At 36.3% G+C, this 12,165-nt stretch overlaps 1 protein-coding gene across 2 annotated transcripts; it reads left to right on the forward strand.

Annotated features, from left to right (window-relative positions):
* Positions 1-3,950: 3,950 nt before the first annotated feature.
* LOC147299429 (uncharacterized) lies at positions 3,951-11,690 on the forward strand. Of its 2 annotated transcripts, none has more exons than XM_086229864.1 (8): positions 3,951-4,142; positions 4,492-4,583; positions 4,857-4,964; positions 5,885-5,991; positions 6,199-6,254; positions 6,415-6,592; positions 8,822-9,106; positions 10,581-11,690. In XM_086229864.1, exons 1-8 carry the CDS (start codon positions 3,951-3,953, stop codon positions 11,438-11,440), a joined length of 1,878 nt encoding a protein of 625 aa, XP_086085990.1. In that variant the 3' UTR covers positions 11,441-11,690. The 2 variants fall into 2 exon arrangements, with proteins under 2 accessions (XP_086085990.1, XP_086085991.1); XM_086229865.1 differs by having other exon boundaries at positions 4,893-4,964.
* The last annotated feature ends 475 nt before the right edge of the window (positions 11,691-12,165 follow it).

Here is a 12,165-nt window from a genome sequence, read left to right on the forward strand (position 1 = left end):
ATAAAAAAGAAAATATATGAATAAATAGTTCAAAAAAAGAGAGAAAAAAAAATTTGAAATAGAATAAGCACCTAGGCATGTATAGAAATAGAACGGGCTTTCAACTTACAATGCAAATATAATCGAGTGACACTCTCATAGTCACAGCTATATCTCAACATAGCCTCATACGTTTATCCCAAATATGAACCACATCGATCACAACAAGCCACTAACAATGTTCAAAGCTGATGAAGAAGAAGAGGAAGAAGCAGAGGATGACGAAAATAGATTTTGTAATAGGAAGTTTTTATACGGTAATAGCCTAATAAGAAGTTCTAATGCATATTAAACACAAAATAGAAAAGAATTGGAGTGATATATCCACATAAGCAGGAAGAGTAAGATACAAATATGCATTCTAACTCATAATAATTCGATTAATGTAATTAAAAAACATGTGGTAATCTAGCCTTGAAGCCAAGAATGAGGTGAGTTCGATCCTTTTTGAAATCTATGAAAGCCTTTGAGATGTTAACATAAGAAACTCTAGTTGGTGAAAAGACTAAAATACCCTTCAACCTTCGTTTGTCTGTAACTCTCAAACTGTAACTCCAAAACATGTTCTGTTTGCATCTACGCGCTCATTGACCCGAGACCTTTCCAACAAGACTAAAATCAAGACTGGGCCTTTCCTAATTTTTATTGTTTCTCGATACCCCCCAAAATTACTTAAAATCCAAATAACTCACCAAAATTAATTTCAAAGTCCGAAAAACATTATGTAAATTAAATTCGATGAGCTCGTCTCGATAAATCTTATTTTTCTATGACTTCAAATTCATTTATTTCCTTCTAAAATTCGTCAAAAAAATTCTAAAATCTCCAAATTAACAAGATAATTATTAATAAATCACTTTTTACTACAAAATAATTTATAAACCAACTTTCTGGGATCTCACAATCTATTTGGATTGTATTTGATTATTGGGTTAAAGGGTTTATAAAATAATAATACATGTCATTTTCTTATTTGTCCACATATGTTTTAAGGGATAATTAGATTCAAAATGATTAAATATCCCTTAAAAATAGATTATTTTTATATAATTGTTAATTAGTGAACCATTTTTATTTAACAGTATTTGCATCCATGGCTCCAACACCCATTATATTCATCTTATTGAATACTTATTTAATTCATGATTTAATATTGTAATATAAATAAATTTGAGGTGTTATTTATATAATTATTAATTAGTAACCTTTTTTTTTTTAACAGTATTTGTCTACAGCGCGCATTATATTCACATTATATCATATGAAACCTACTATGGGTCAGTTTGGTATTGCTGTGTGCAAAAACAGCTGTGAGGTAAAACAACTGTGAAGTAAAGTCAGCTGTAAAGTAAGCAGCTAAGTGTTTGGTAAAGTATGTTTTCAAAAGTGCTGTGAGTGCAAAAAACAGTATCAAAGTATTTGGTAAATGTTAATGTAAAACTGCTGTGACTGTGTATAATTACTAAAGAGTTAATTACATATATATACCTCAACTATACATCACTTATCAGTTGGGTACCTCTGGTTTAAAAACTTTCATTAGGGTACATCAACTTATGTTTTTTGTCAATTGAATACCTCCGTTAGTCTGACCGTTAGGAAGACCGTTAAATGCCTACGTGGCGCTGACGTGGCACACGCGGACCCCACCATTAAATATTAATTTAGCATTTAAAAACAACCACTAAACCAAAATTAATAATAAAAAAAAAAAACCATTAAAATTATATAAAATTGAAAAAAATAAAAAAGCCAACCCCCACCTAGCACCCTCCCTCCCCTTCCTCCCCCACCCTTTCCCCACCCAGGCCACCGCCTCTCCCCCCAAACCCAAGCCACCCCCCACCTCCCCCGCCCTTCCCCCGCAAACCCAGGCCACCCCCTCCACCTCCCTCGCCCCTGCCCCCCAAACCCAACCCCCTTGGGCCGTCACACCCCCTCCCACCTAACCCCAACCTCTCTTCCCCCTAGCTAGTCGCACCCACCTCCCCCAAACCCAGGCGCACCCCCTCCACCTTCCCTGCCCCTCCCCCCCAAACCCAGGCCACCCCCTCCACCTCCCTCGTCCCTGCCCCCCAAACCCAGTCGCACCCACCTCCCCCTCCATTTCGTGGTCCAACAATACATTGCTTGACTTCATGTCTCTGTGTATAATGTGAGGGATTCAATTGTAGTGGAGGAAACAGAGTCCTTTTGCTGCACCTCTTGTAATCTTTTTCCTTTCCTCCCATGTTAGAATCCGTCTGTCACGTGTCTTGGTTCTCCCATGAAGCATTTCTTCAAGGCTTCCATACTCCATGTATTCGTACACTAGGATCCTCTCTTCACCAATTTTGCAATAACCCAATAGGGGCACAAGATTTCGATGCTTAATCTTCCCCAGAGTTTCCATCTCTGCCATGAATTCACGGTCGCCTTGGCAGCTCAACCTTATAAGTTTCTTGATTGCAACACTGGAGCCATCTTTCAACGTTGCCTTGAACACTTCTCCAAAACCTCCACACCCTATAAGACTATCTGCTGAGAAGCCATTGGTTGCTTCAATGAGTTGGGAGAATTTGAGCTTCCTTAGCTGTCTTTGGAAAGTTGCAACATTAATTACAACTGGGTTTGGGGGGGAGGGGCGAGGGAGGTGGAGGGGGTGGCCTAGGTTTGAGGGGGAAGGGCGGGGAAGGTGGAGGGGGTGCGCTTGGGTTTGAGGGAGGTGGGTGCGACTGGCCAGGGGGAAGAGAGGTTGGGGTTAGGTGGGAGGGGGGTGCGACGGGCAGGGGGGTTGGGTTTGGGGGGGAGGGGCGGTGGCCTGGGTGGGGACAGGGTGGGGGAGGAAGGGGAGGGAGGGTGCTAGGTGGGGGTTGGCTTTGTTTTTTTTTTTTTTCTTCAATTTTATATAATTTTAATGGTTTTTTTTATTTTTTATTAATTTTGGTTTAGTGACTATTTTTAAATGCTAAATTAATATTTAATGGTGGGGTCTGCGTGTGCCACGTCAGCGCCACGTAGGCATTTAATGGTCTTCCTAACGGTCAGACTAACAGAGGTATTCAATTGACAAAAAACATAAGTTGATGTACCCTAATGAAAGTTTTTAAACCAGAGGTACCCAACTGATAAGTGATGTATAATTGAAGTATATATATGTAATTAACCCTTAATATAGATATGATGGTAAAAGTGTCTTTCATTTATTTGTTTGGTAAAAATAAAATGTTTTTTACTTGTTTTTAAAATTTTTGGCTACAAATTTTTATTAGCATTAATTTTTCTAAGAACAACATTATTAAATAAGTATGTATATTATTTTTTTTAGCTATATTATAATTTTAATCGTGCAAATAAAATATCATAATTAATTATCACAATATAAAATATAATTAACAATAGACATATTTTTTAATTAAAAATAAACAAATTAAAAATATAGAAATCAATGAGGATATTATGGGTAAAATAAAATATTCATTGTTGCTGTAATTCACTGCAGCTTTCAAAAGCACCTAGAAACCTGCTTTCTGTTTTTGTTGTGGGGAGTTGAGAATTGTAGGAAAAAACAGTTTTTAATTTGTTTACCAAACACCAAAACTGCTATAGGTGATTGAGAATTGTCATCTACAGCAGCTTTTGGGTCTTGCACCGCAATCCCAAACAGGGCCTATATAATTTGGTTTCTTTAATATTTTTTATCAATATAGTAGATAATATATTAAATAAACATATGGTCAAGTTTCATTCAAAATTTTTATATTTTGATAGCAATTTTCGTCGTTTTTATCCAATTTTGTCAAAATTGAAACCGAAATTTTACGCCTTGTTAATTTGTCTTCTGAAAATTTGTGTTTTCATTAATTATTAATTTATCATTATTATTCAAATTACTTTTAGAGGTCAAGCAAAGCAGGTGGAAGAGTTTTCTGATGGAGTCACTTTTAGGGTTTAAGGAAGAATCAAGAGATTATGGGCAACTGGGGATATCATCATCATCATCATCACCATCACCATCGTACAGCCACAAAATGGTGCCCTGGTTGAGCTGGGATGAGTGGCTCTTTGTTTACGAATCTCTTCATTCGAATTCACCTGTTCCTGTGGCCTCTGCTTTGAGAAGAGTAAGAGAAACCCAACTTATGTGCTCTCTTTGTTACCATGGAAATCATTTTCTGGGAAAATCTTATGTTTTTGTAGCATTGTATCAGAAAAATCATGTGGATATGCCTTATTGTTCTGTCTATTTCTCTGGAAGAGTCCCTTCCCTATCAGGGAAAAAAAAAAAAACAAAAAAAATTCTTTTGGCAAGCTTACAGTGGAATTTTTAGCATATCGTTTAATTATGTATTTTTTGCTAAAATTTTGAAAACATTGGAAGAAATTATTTGTTCAAGTGGGTTTTACTTTCAATTTAATTTGTGAGTTTTGTGGCAATCTTATATATGTTTTCCATCTTTGGATTGTTTACAGATATCAGCATGGCGAAGCAGAGGATGTCTTCCTGTTGTGATTGAAGTTACGGCTTCAATTATTGAAGTTCAGCAAAAAGATCCTCACTTAAGGTACCTTATTCCCAACTTCACAAGCTTACTGTAGTTCGGTTTGGATAAACCTTTTTATACCTTGTTTTTTCTTTGGCGGGGGGGGGGGGGGGGGGGGGGGGGGGGGGGGGGGGGGTGGGGTATCCTTAATGCTAAATATTATTCGCTTGGCGGTTCTGTTTGTAATTCTATCTCATTTATAGTTTCAAATTCTAACCTCCAAATTTTCTAGCCGAAGATATGTATTTGTCCTACTTTGAATACTACTGCTTGTGTGTGTTTTGTGAATTATAGAAAGGACCAGTTAAATGATGCTTTAGATAATTGCAGAGCAGATCAATCTAGGGATGCTTCACTTTCAGAGGAAATGCTGGCCATGTTATATTGTATGGCAATCATGAGGTTAGGTTCCCTAAATATAATGTATTCGCTATATGCTTTGTATCTTCACCAATATTGAAATTTTTTTAGTCTTGACTTGTCCCAGTTACATTACAGGTTCAGCTACACCTAGAATCTTGCACTTAATAGATAAATTTGTAGGACTAAAATTTGATAGGTCTCGGAAAGAGCTCCAGCGTGATATTAGGGATGAACTATAGATGTATATGTTCTCAGTACTCCTCCTTTGCTGGAAGGTCCTAAAGATTCATTTAGATCATAAAATCTTGTCAGGAATTTAAATCAAGTTTGAGGTGATTATTCTTTAGATTTATCATATATGTATGCAGTGCTTATATTATCATTCAATTTAAGATTATATTTGAAATAGGTTCTTTGTAACATGCATAATTTTTGTTGTAAATCCCATGTTGCATCACTTAACTGATATTAGTATGTATCAAGATAATTCATTTGTGGATGAAAAAAATGTTTGTGGGCGGGAATAAGGCAATGATTTTATGGAGTTCTGGTGTGTTAACGGTGTTTTGGGGTTTTTGGTTGGAAATGGACATAGGATTTTTGAGGATTGCAGAGGGGAGGGGTTGTATTGTTGTGGTGGATTTTGTCCACAGTGGTTGTAATTGTTCCTTGTTATCAATAAAATTTTGTTTCTTGCAGGAAAAAAAAAAAATCATTTTTGGAATTTCTACTTTTAAGGTTTCGCATAGTTAGACATAGAACAGATAAATTAAGTCTTTGTAATTCATTGACCATTTGAAAATTGCACTTCATATCTATATAATTATATACATAATTCATTCGAAATTGTAGGGGATTAATGCTTTAAGCTCGCATCTATTTTGTCTCCTGCTTATGTGTGGCACATGTAAATGCTACATGAACAAATTAGGTTCACACTAGTTGTCTTGTTTCTGAAGGCTTGTGAATGGTGTTGTTGAGAAGACACGTAAGAAAACAGAGGTTTCAATTGCTGTGGCTGCTGATGCAATTGGCATTCCACGTACACTGATTGATATCCGTCATGGTGAGCAACCCCAACTTTTAATTTGTACATTTATCTTTTGTTAGTTGGTTAAGCCTTGAGGCTTTTTCAGCAGTCTGGGATACCAACCATCTCCATTATGCCCTTGCATACTCTATGTGGGGCTTTGAGTATTCAAATAATTTTTTGAACACTTAAGATAGTGCGGATTGACGTTATTTTGATTTTCTCCTTGTTCTTTGATTTTAGAGGGATCTCATCGTGAACTTCCTGCACTTCAGGTTGTTCGCAGTGCTTCAGTTAAGGTATGCATCTTTTTTTGTTTGGTCGAATTAAGGTATGCATCATATGCTTAGTATTTCAAATCATAACTTGTCTCTTGCATCATTTACCAATTATATTTGGAAGGGAAGGACTCAATTTAAATTTGGAAAGTTAAACTATATTCATGGTTGGTGTCTTTAGGCACTTGATTGGTTGAAGTCTTATTATTGGGAGCCTCAGAAGACGGCAATTCCATTTCAAGGTAATGGAATTGCTAGCATCAGAAATGAAATAAAGTTTAAATTTTATGAATTGGCCTTCTTCTTGAGAGTTAAGAAGACTCCCCAATCCTGTTCTTCGCAAGCCAAAGTAAAATGTGGTATGAGAATCTCTTTTCTTTTTCAAGTTGTGTTGATTATAGTGCCTAAAGTCTCTGATCTATAGGATATATTTGCTAATATTTCAATGGTTTTGTTAGAGTGCAATATGGGGTTGCACCTATGAATATGGAACTTTTCATATAATTGCAGCCACCCTTTTAGATAAGAACCAATATTTATATATACACAGTTACACATATCTAAGCTCCCTTGTGCTGTGTCACAAGCCTGTATGGAAATATTTTATCCTGACTTCCGAATTACTGTTAACATGCGGATGTTGCAGTCAAATTAGTGGAAATACAAAAACTAAAAAAGCTATAAAATAAAAAAATGGTGAAGATTTAGATTTCTATTTGCGGTGTTAGCCATTGATTGAAGTAAAAAGTCAGAAGTTTTAAAATATTGAAACCTGGTCAACTATTTATTCTTCCTATGCACTATGCACTATCATTGGTGTGGGTTTCACTTTGGAATCTCAACATTGTGACCTCAAACCCCGACTACCCCAGAACTCAACTTAACCCAAGATTTTATGTTCCTAACCTGTCCGGAAGCCTTCCAAAATCCATCATTCAAGGGTGGAGTAGGTGGGGCCCCGCCAAAACCTTCCTGTTGTTGGCTATGCAACTTTATGTCAACAACACTCTGGACTTAGTTCTTGAAATACTAGTGTAAAGGATTTATATGTAACCTAGATAGGATATTGCTTTCGAGGCTAAGTATTGATTTCTACCTTGCTGTTGATATTTAACCATTATTGGTACAAGAACATGTTTATGGGAGAAATAGAGGAGAGTTTGGCTTTCGATATGTCTGTATGGTGGACTGGAGTTAATGTTGAGGCCCCAAGTAGTTAAAAGAAAAACGGATTTGTAGTTGATCCCATTTATTTTTGGTATAATGACTTAGTTGAGTTGAAGAGAATTGTATGTATAGTATCATTGTTAATGATGTGTAGTGAGAAATGATATGATTTTTTATGTAATGGAAAATGTGGATTGGAATAGGTAAGTGAGAGAGCAGAGTACATATTGAGGATTGGTTATAGTTTCAAAAAAACAATCACGCAGCTGAAGTGCTGCTGAACCTATATTTTACCCCTCTGTTTTTGAGTGTGTACAACATAATTCAAAACTTAGTTTCATAATCACTTGCAAGTTTTGGCTTCCTTTTTGTATCTAATTATCTCATGAATTGTGAGGGATGCATTTAGTACATTACTGAGCTAAGAAATGTGCTCCTTCCCATTACCTTTTGAATGGAGAGGACCTTGTCAATCACTGTTACTGTACAAGTAAACTGGAAACCCCCAAGTGGGAGTCAAACTATTTCATAGGCCCCAGCTTTTTTTTCCATATATCTTCCACCACCTGAGACAGTTATAGTTTCATTTTTAATTATATTTAATTTTTTTTTATTATTATAAGGTTTATTAGGGGATATTGGGGTTTATTAGCGTAGGATTTAGCATAAGGGGGTTTAAGGCTATTTACTCTAGGGTGTAGAATCGTCGTTTTAGAGCTTATGGTTTATAGTTTAGCTCCCAAGTTTGGATTTTGCTCAAAACTTGATAGGTAAATCCTAAACCATGAGTGATGAATGAGATTCTAATAAAAGTAAAAATGAAACCCTAGAGATGTAATTGTGCCACAATTTGTGTACGTAACAGTGACAATTATAGTTGACAGTTAGAGTTCATCTGTAACTGTTTTATCGGCATTAGAAGACAGAAAAGAAGCAGGAAAAAAGGTTGGGGGTGATTAGAGAACTCCAAGATAGATAGGGGATTAATTAATGGCCCCTGTTACTGCCAATCATAATTTGAATGTTTGAGAGCATGTATTAGAGAAAGTCACTTATTTCTACAGTACGCTCACAGCTCTCTAAATCTCTATGATTAGAGAACAGGTTCTCTTATTTGAAAGGCAAATAGAGAGGAACCCAATCGGTCAGCTAATTTTGAAGGATATGTCTTTTAATACTTGCATGTATTATTAGGTATCATTGAAGTGTGTTTAAACGCATGTATCAGTGCAAGTCACTTGGTTTCATAGAATGCTCACAGCCGTCTAAATCATGATTGGATGTCGATGATTAGAGAACAAGCTGTCCTCATTTGAAAGGCAAATGGAGAGGAGCCCAATCTGTCAGCTAGTGCTTGAATATGCCTTTAAATACTTACATGTTTTATGGGTATGGTTGTTAATGGTGGTACTTTACTTCAGGTACTAAAAAAGATGTTACCAAGATATTGAAAACTCTTGTTGGGTTGTATTCTTCTTTCTCCTCTGAAGTTGTGTCTGTACTGTTGGAGTGCTTGTTGAAGGCTACAAATTCCTCAGATCCATCGGAGCTTCCAGTAAACACCCAAAATGATCCAAGCCTACATATTTCGTTAAAGGAATGGAAACTTGTGATAACAAAATTTTCAAATAAGGAACCAGAGTTGCTTCTAGCTCTTCCGAATGCAGTTCTTGATATGATTGAGACTCAAGAAGCAGACGAGACAGGTAACCACATGACCTGTTCCTTCTTTGTATTCTTTCATTCTTTGCTCCATATCCAGATATATGCTTGTAAATTTATGGTGTGCTTGCGCATAGAATGTATTTATATTTACTTGGTTACAGGTAGGATGCTTTTTTACAGTGGACTTGGATCTGTGATGTCTGAGTTTAGAGATAATTTGTGCATTTGCATGAAATTTTTGGATTGCTCTGACAAAAAAGAAAAAACGAAAAGAAAAAGATGAAATGGTTGGATTGTGGTGATAAAATTCTTTTGGGTGTCCCTGGAAAACTACATTTTTCAATATATATATATATATATATATATATATATGTTGGAGGCAGATCCATGACATTATATTTGTGACACAATTTTTGACACAAGTTTTCAATGGGGCCCACTCCATTATAGGATTTCAATATCCGAACCATCTATTTTTAAGGTCTCCATTAAAGGATTATTCTTGCAAAAAATTAGGTAAATCGGAAACCATTTACCTACAAAGATTAAATAATCAACCAAATAAACACTTAAAATATTGACCATTTAATCTTATATGGTAAATGATTTTCGATTAACCTAATTTTTTGTAAGGATGATCTTTTAATGGAGACCTAAAAAATAGACGATTCGGATCGTTGAAATCCTATATGGAGTGGGCCCCATTGAAAACTTGTGTCAAAATTATGATGCCATGGATCATTCTCCATATATGTTTTATATTTGGTCGCAATTAAAAGCGGTGTGGACCTTTACTCCTTTAGGTTGAAAAAGCAACTTCTAAGCATTTTTCTTTGGTTACAAGAAGCTCTAAATTATAAGCTACTGAATTTAGCTAAATATAAAATCAACATTGAGTCTTCCCAATGTTTCCCAGCATCTCCTACGTAGGGGTTGCGGCCATACACTTGCTGTGTAAGAATTTCCCCTTCTATCAGTGTCTTTTTTTTGGTAGAAAATACTATACAACAGCTCTTAGACAGGAGCCTCACATCAGATCCTTAATCAATTATAAACAGTTTTAAGCTGCTTTCTTGAAGGCATGTTCTTGTGAGCTACATATAATCAGCTAAGCCAGATGCAGATTTTAGGTGCATTTGTAAATGGACTATTTTTTAGTTTTATTTGTGCAAAGTGATTATACATTAAGTTTCCTAGCCAAATAATTTCACAGCACAGGTTCACACACACTTCGTTTGGACTACATTACTTTCGGTTATACCTATATATTTCCAATTTGAATTTTTAGTTTAACTCTTCGCTTAATTGAATGATTCGAATTGTGTTCAACAACTATTTGGTATTCTTAGGACATAGTACGAAGACAACCATATGTGGTACAGCCAGACATACCAAGTCTTCTGCTTCCCCAAAATTGAGCATGTGATAGATTTCAAATGTGCTCCAAACTTTAAATGATCTAAATAAGATTCTGATCTCCTTATCTTGGTTGCTATTTATGTGAATTTTGTTCAGGAAGAGAGTTCCGCTCATCATCAGACTGTAGGGCAGAGATACACCAAGTTGAACACCTCTCTTCTCTGTTTACATGGCTTGTTGGAAATTTCAAAGGATTAAAGCCTCATCATGAAATAGATTCTGCAGCTGAGACGAACGTTTCTTCAGCAGAAAAAACTATATCGAAAGCAATTCTGATGGAACTCCTACGTAAATGTCTTCTTGTTTCAGCTTCTGCTAATAACCAGCTCATGGATTGTGCCCTCCATCTTGCACAGCTGACAGGAGACAACTATCTAGTGGGAAAACTTAAAAATCTCTGTTCGTTAGTTTCATCAAATTTGGATGTTGCTGAACAAGATGCTTCTCTTAAAAATTCAAATAATCTCTTTATCCAGCAAGACAAATCTATACGTCAAGCAGCGAAGAAGTTAGAGTTGATTAAACATTACCGGATGAACAGAAAAGTAGTGAAGAGAACAGAAGCTGATGTTGGAAATTGTAATAGATGGGTTCTGGCAAAATCATGGAACTCATGTCCAATTGGAATGTTGCCTCGTTCTGTTGGATCTTCTGGCTGCCTTCCTGTTTTGGACTTTAATTATGTCAAGAAAAAGGTTCCTGAATTACTAGGAAGAAAAGAGAACTGGGAACTGAACCAGTGCAGTGGTAAGAGAGACACTAGTTCTGATATGGAGCTATTAGATAACCAATGTGTTAAGAAGATGAGGGAGACGGTTGATGGTTGTGTATCAGATGGTGAGGATGTTTTATCCTTGGAAGATGTCAATGGCCATCTCATGATAGGCGGGGTGTGGAAGAAAGTTGGGGAAGAAGAGCTACTTGCCCTCAAGTCTGCAGTCAGGATTTTAATTTAGTCACTGAATAGATTTAGTTTTTTGGAAGCTTTTGTGAGCATCAATTCTGGCTTGCAGTATGCGATTAAAATCTGAGTTACAGTGGTGGTAGATTTGCCCCCGAAGCAGTTTTGGTTAATATGTAACTTATATTTTAGCAACCTATGCGATCATCAGGCCGTTAAAAGAAATGGTATCTAGACTTCAATAATCTCATATGCACGAATAGAAAAAAGAAAATGATAGGGGACTATGTCATTGTACTACATTTATGGTATCACATGATGTGGCTTCTTAGCCACCTTTGATCTCTTCTCCTCTCTCCCTCTCTTTAGATTAGGAAGTCACATTATATGGTACTACAAATGTGGTAAATGACATGGTTTCCCTAGCATTATCCATATAAAAAATAGCAATTTGGATTAAAGTCCTTTATAGATATCTTTTCTTTGTATACTATTGCAAATGTCTCCCATAACCCCTGAAATTTGGCAACTAATCACAATAATCCAAAAATGAAGATTCCAAAAAACAAAGGCAGTGGTTGGCATGACATACCTGCACCATCGTCCCATCAAATTTACGGCAATTCAATCGTGTGTGGTAAAGGAAAGTTCGGCAAGGGCGACCTGAGAACACATCAAGCACAATACACCAGCAGTACTGTAGCACTGCAGCTCATTGTGTTTAGCGAGTGAGAATGCACACGTGTTCTCAGGTCACTCCTATAGTCCTGTGGAACCCCT

The sequence above is a fragment of the Dryas octopetala genome, chromosome 1 (genome assembly GCF_963921425.1).
Source record: "Dryas octopetala chromosome 1, drDryOcto1.1, whole genome shotgun sequence".
NCBI classification, from domain to species: domain Eukaryota; kingdom Viridiplantae; phylum Streptophyta; class Magnoliopsida; order Rosales; family Rosaceae; genus Dryas; species Dryas octopetala.

Excerpts from the sequence above, each read along its gene's own strand:
- LOC147299429 (XM_086229864.1), top strand. The coding sequence starts at position 3,951 with ATGGAGTCACTTTTAGGGTTTAAGGAAGAATCAAGAGATTATGGGCAA. Across the intron at positions 5,992-6,198 it reads ACTGATTGATATCCGTCATG|AGGGATCTCATCGTGAACTT; the intron begins GTGAGCAACCCC and ends CTTTGATTTTAG. Across the intron at positions 6,593-8,821 it reads GCAAGCCAAAGTAAAATGTG|GTACTAAAAAAGATGTTACC; the intron begins GTATGAGAATCT and ends ACTTTACTTCAG.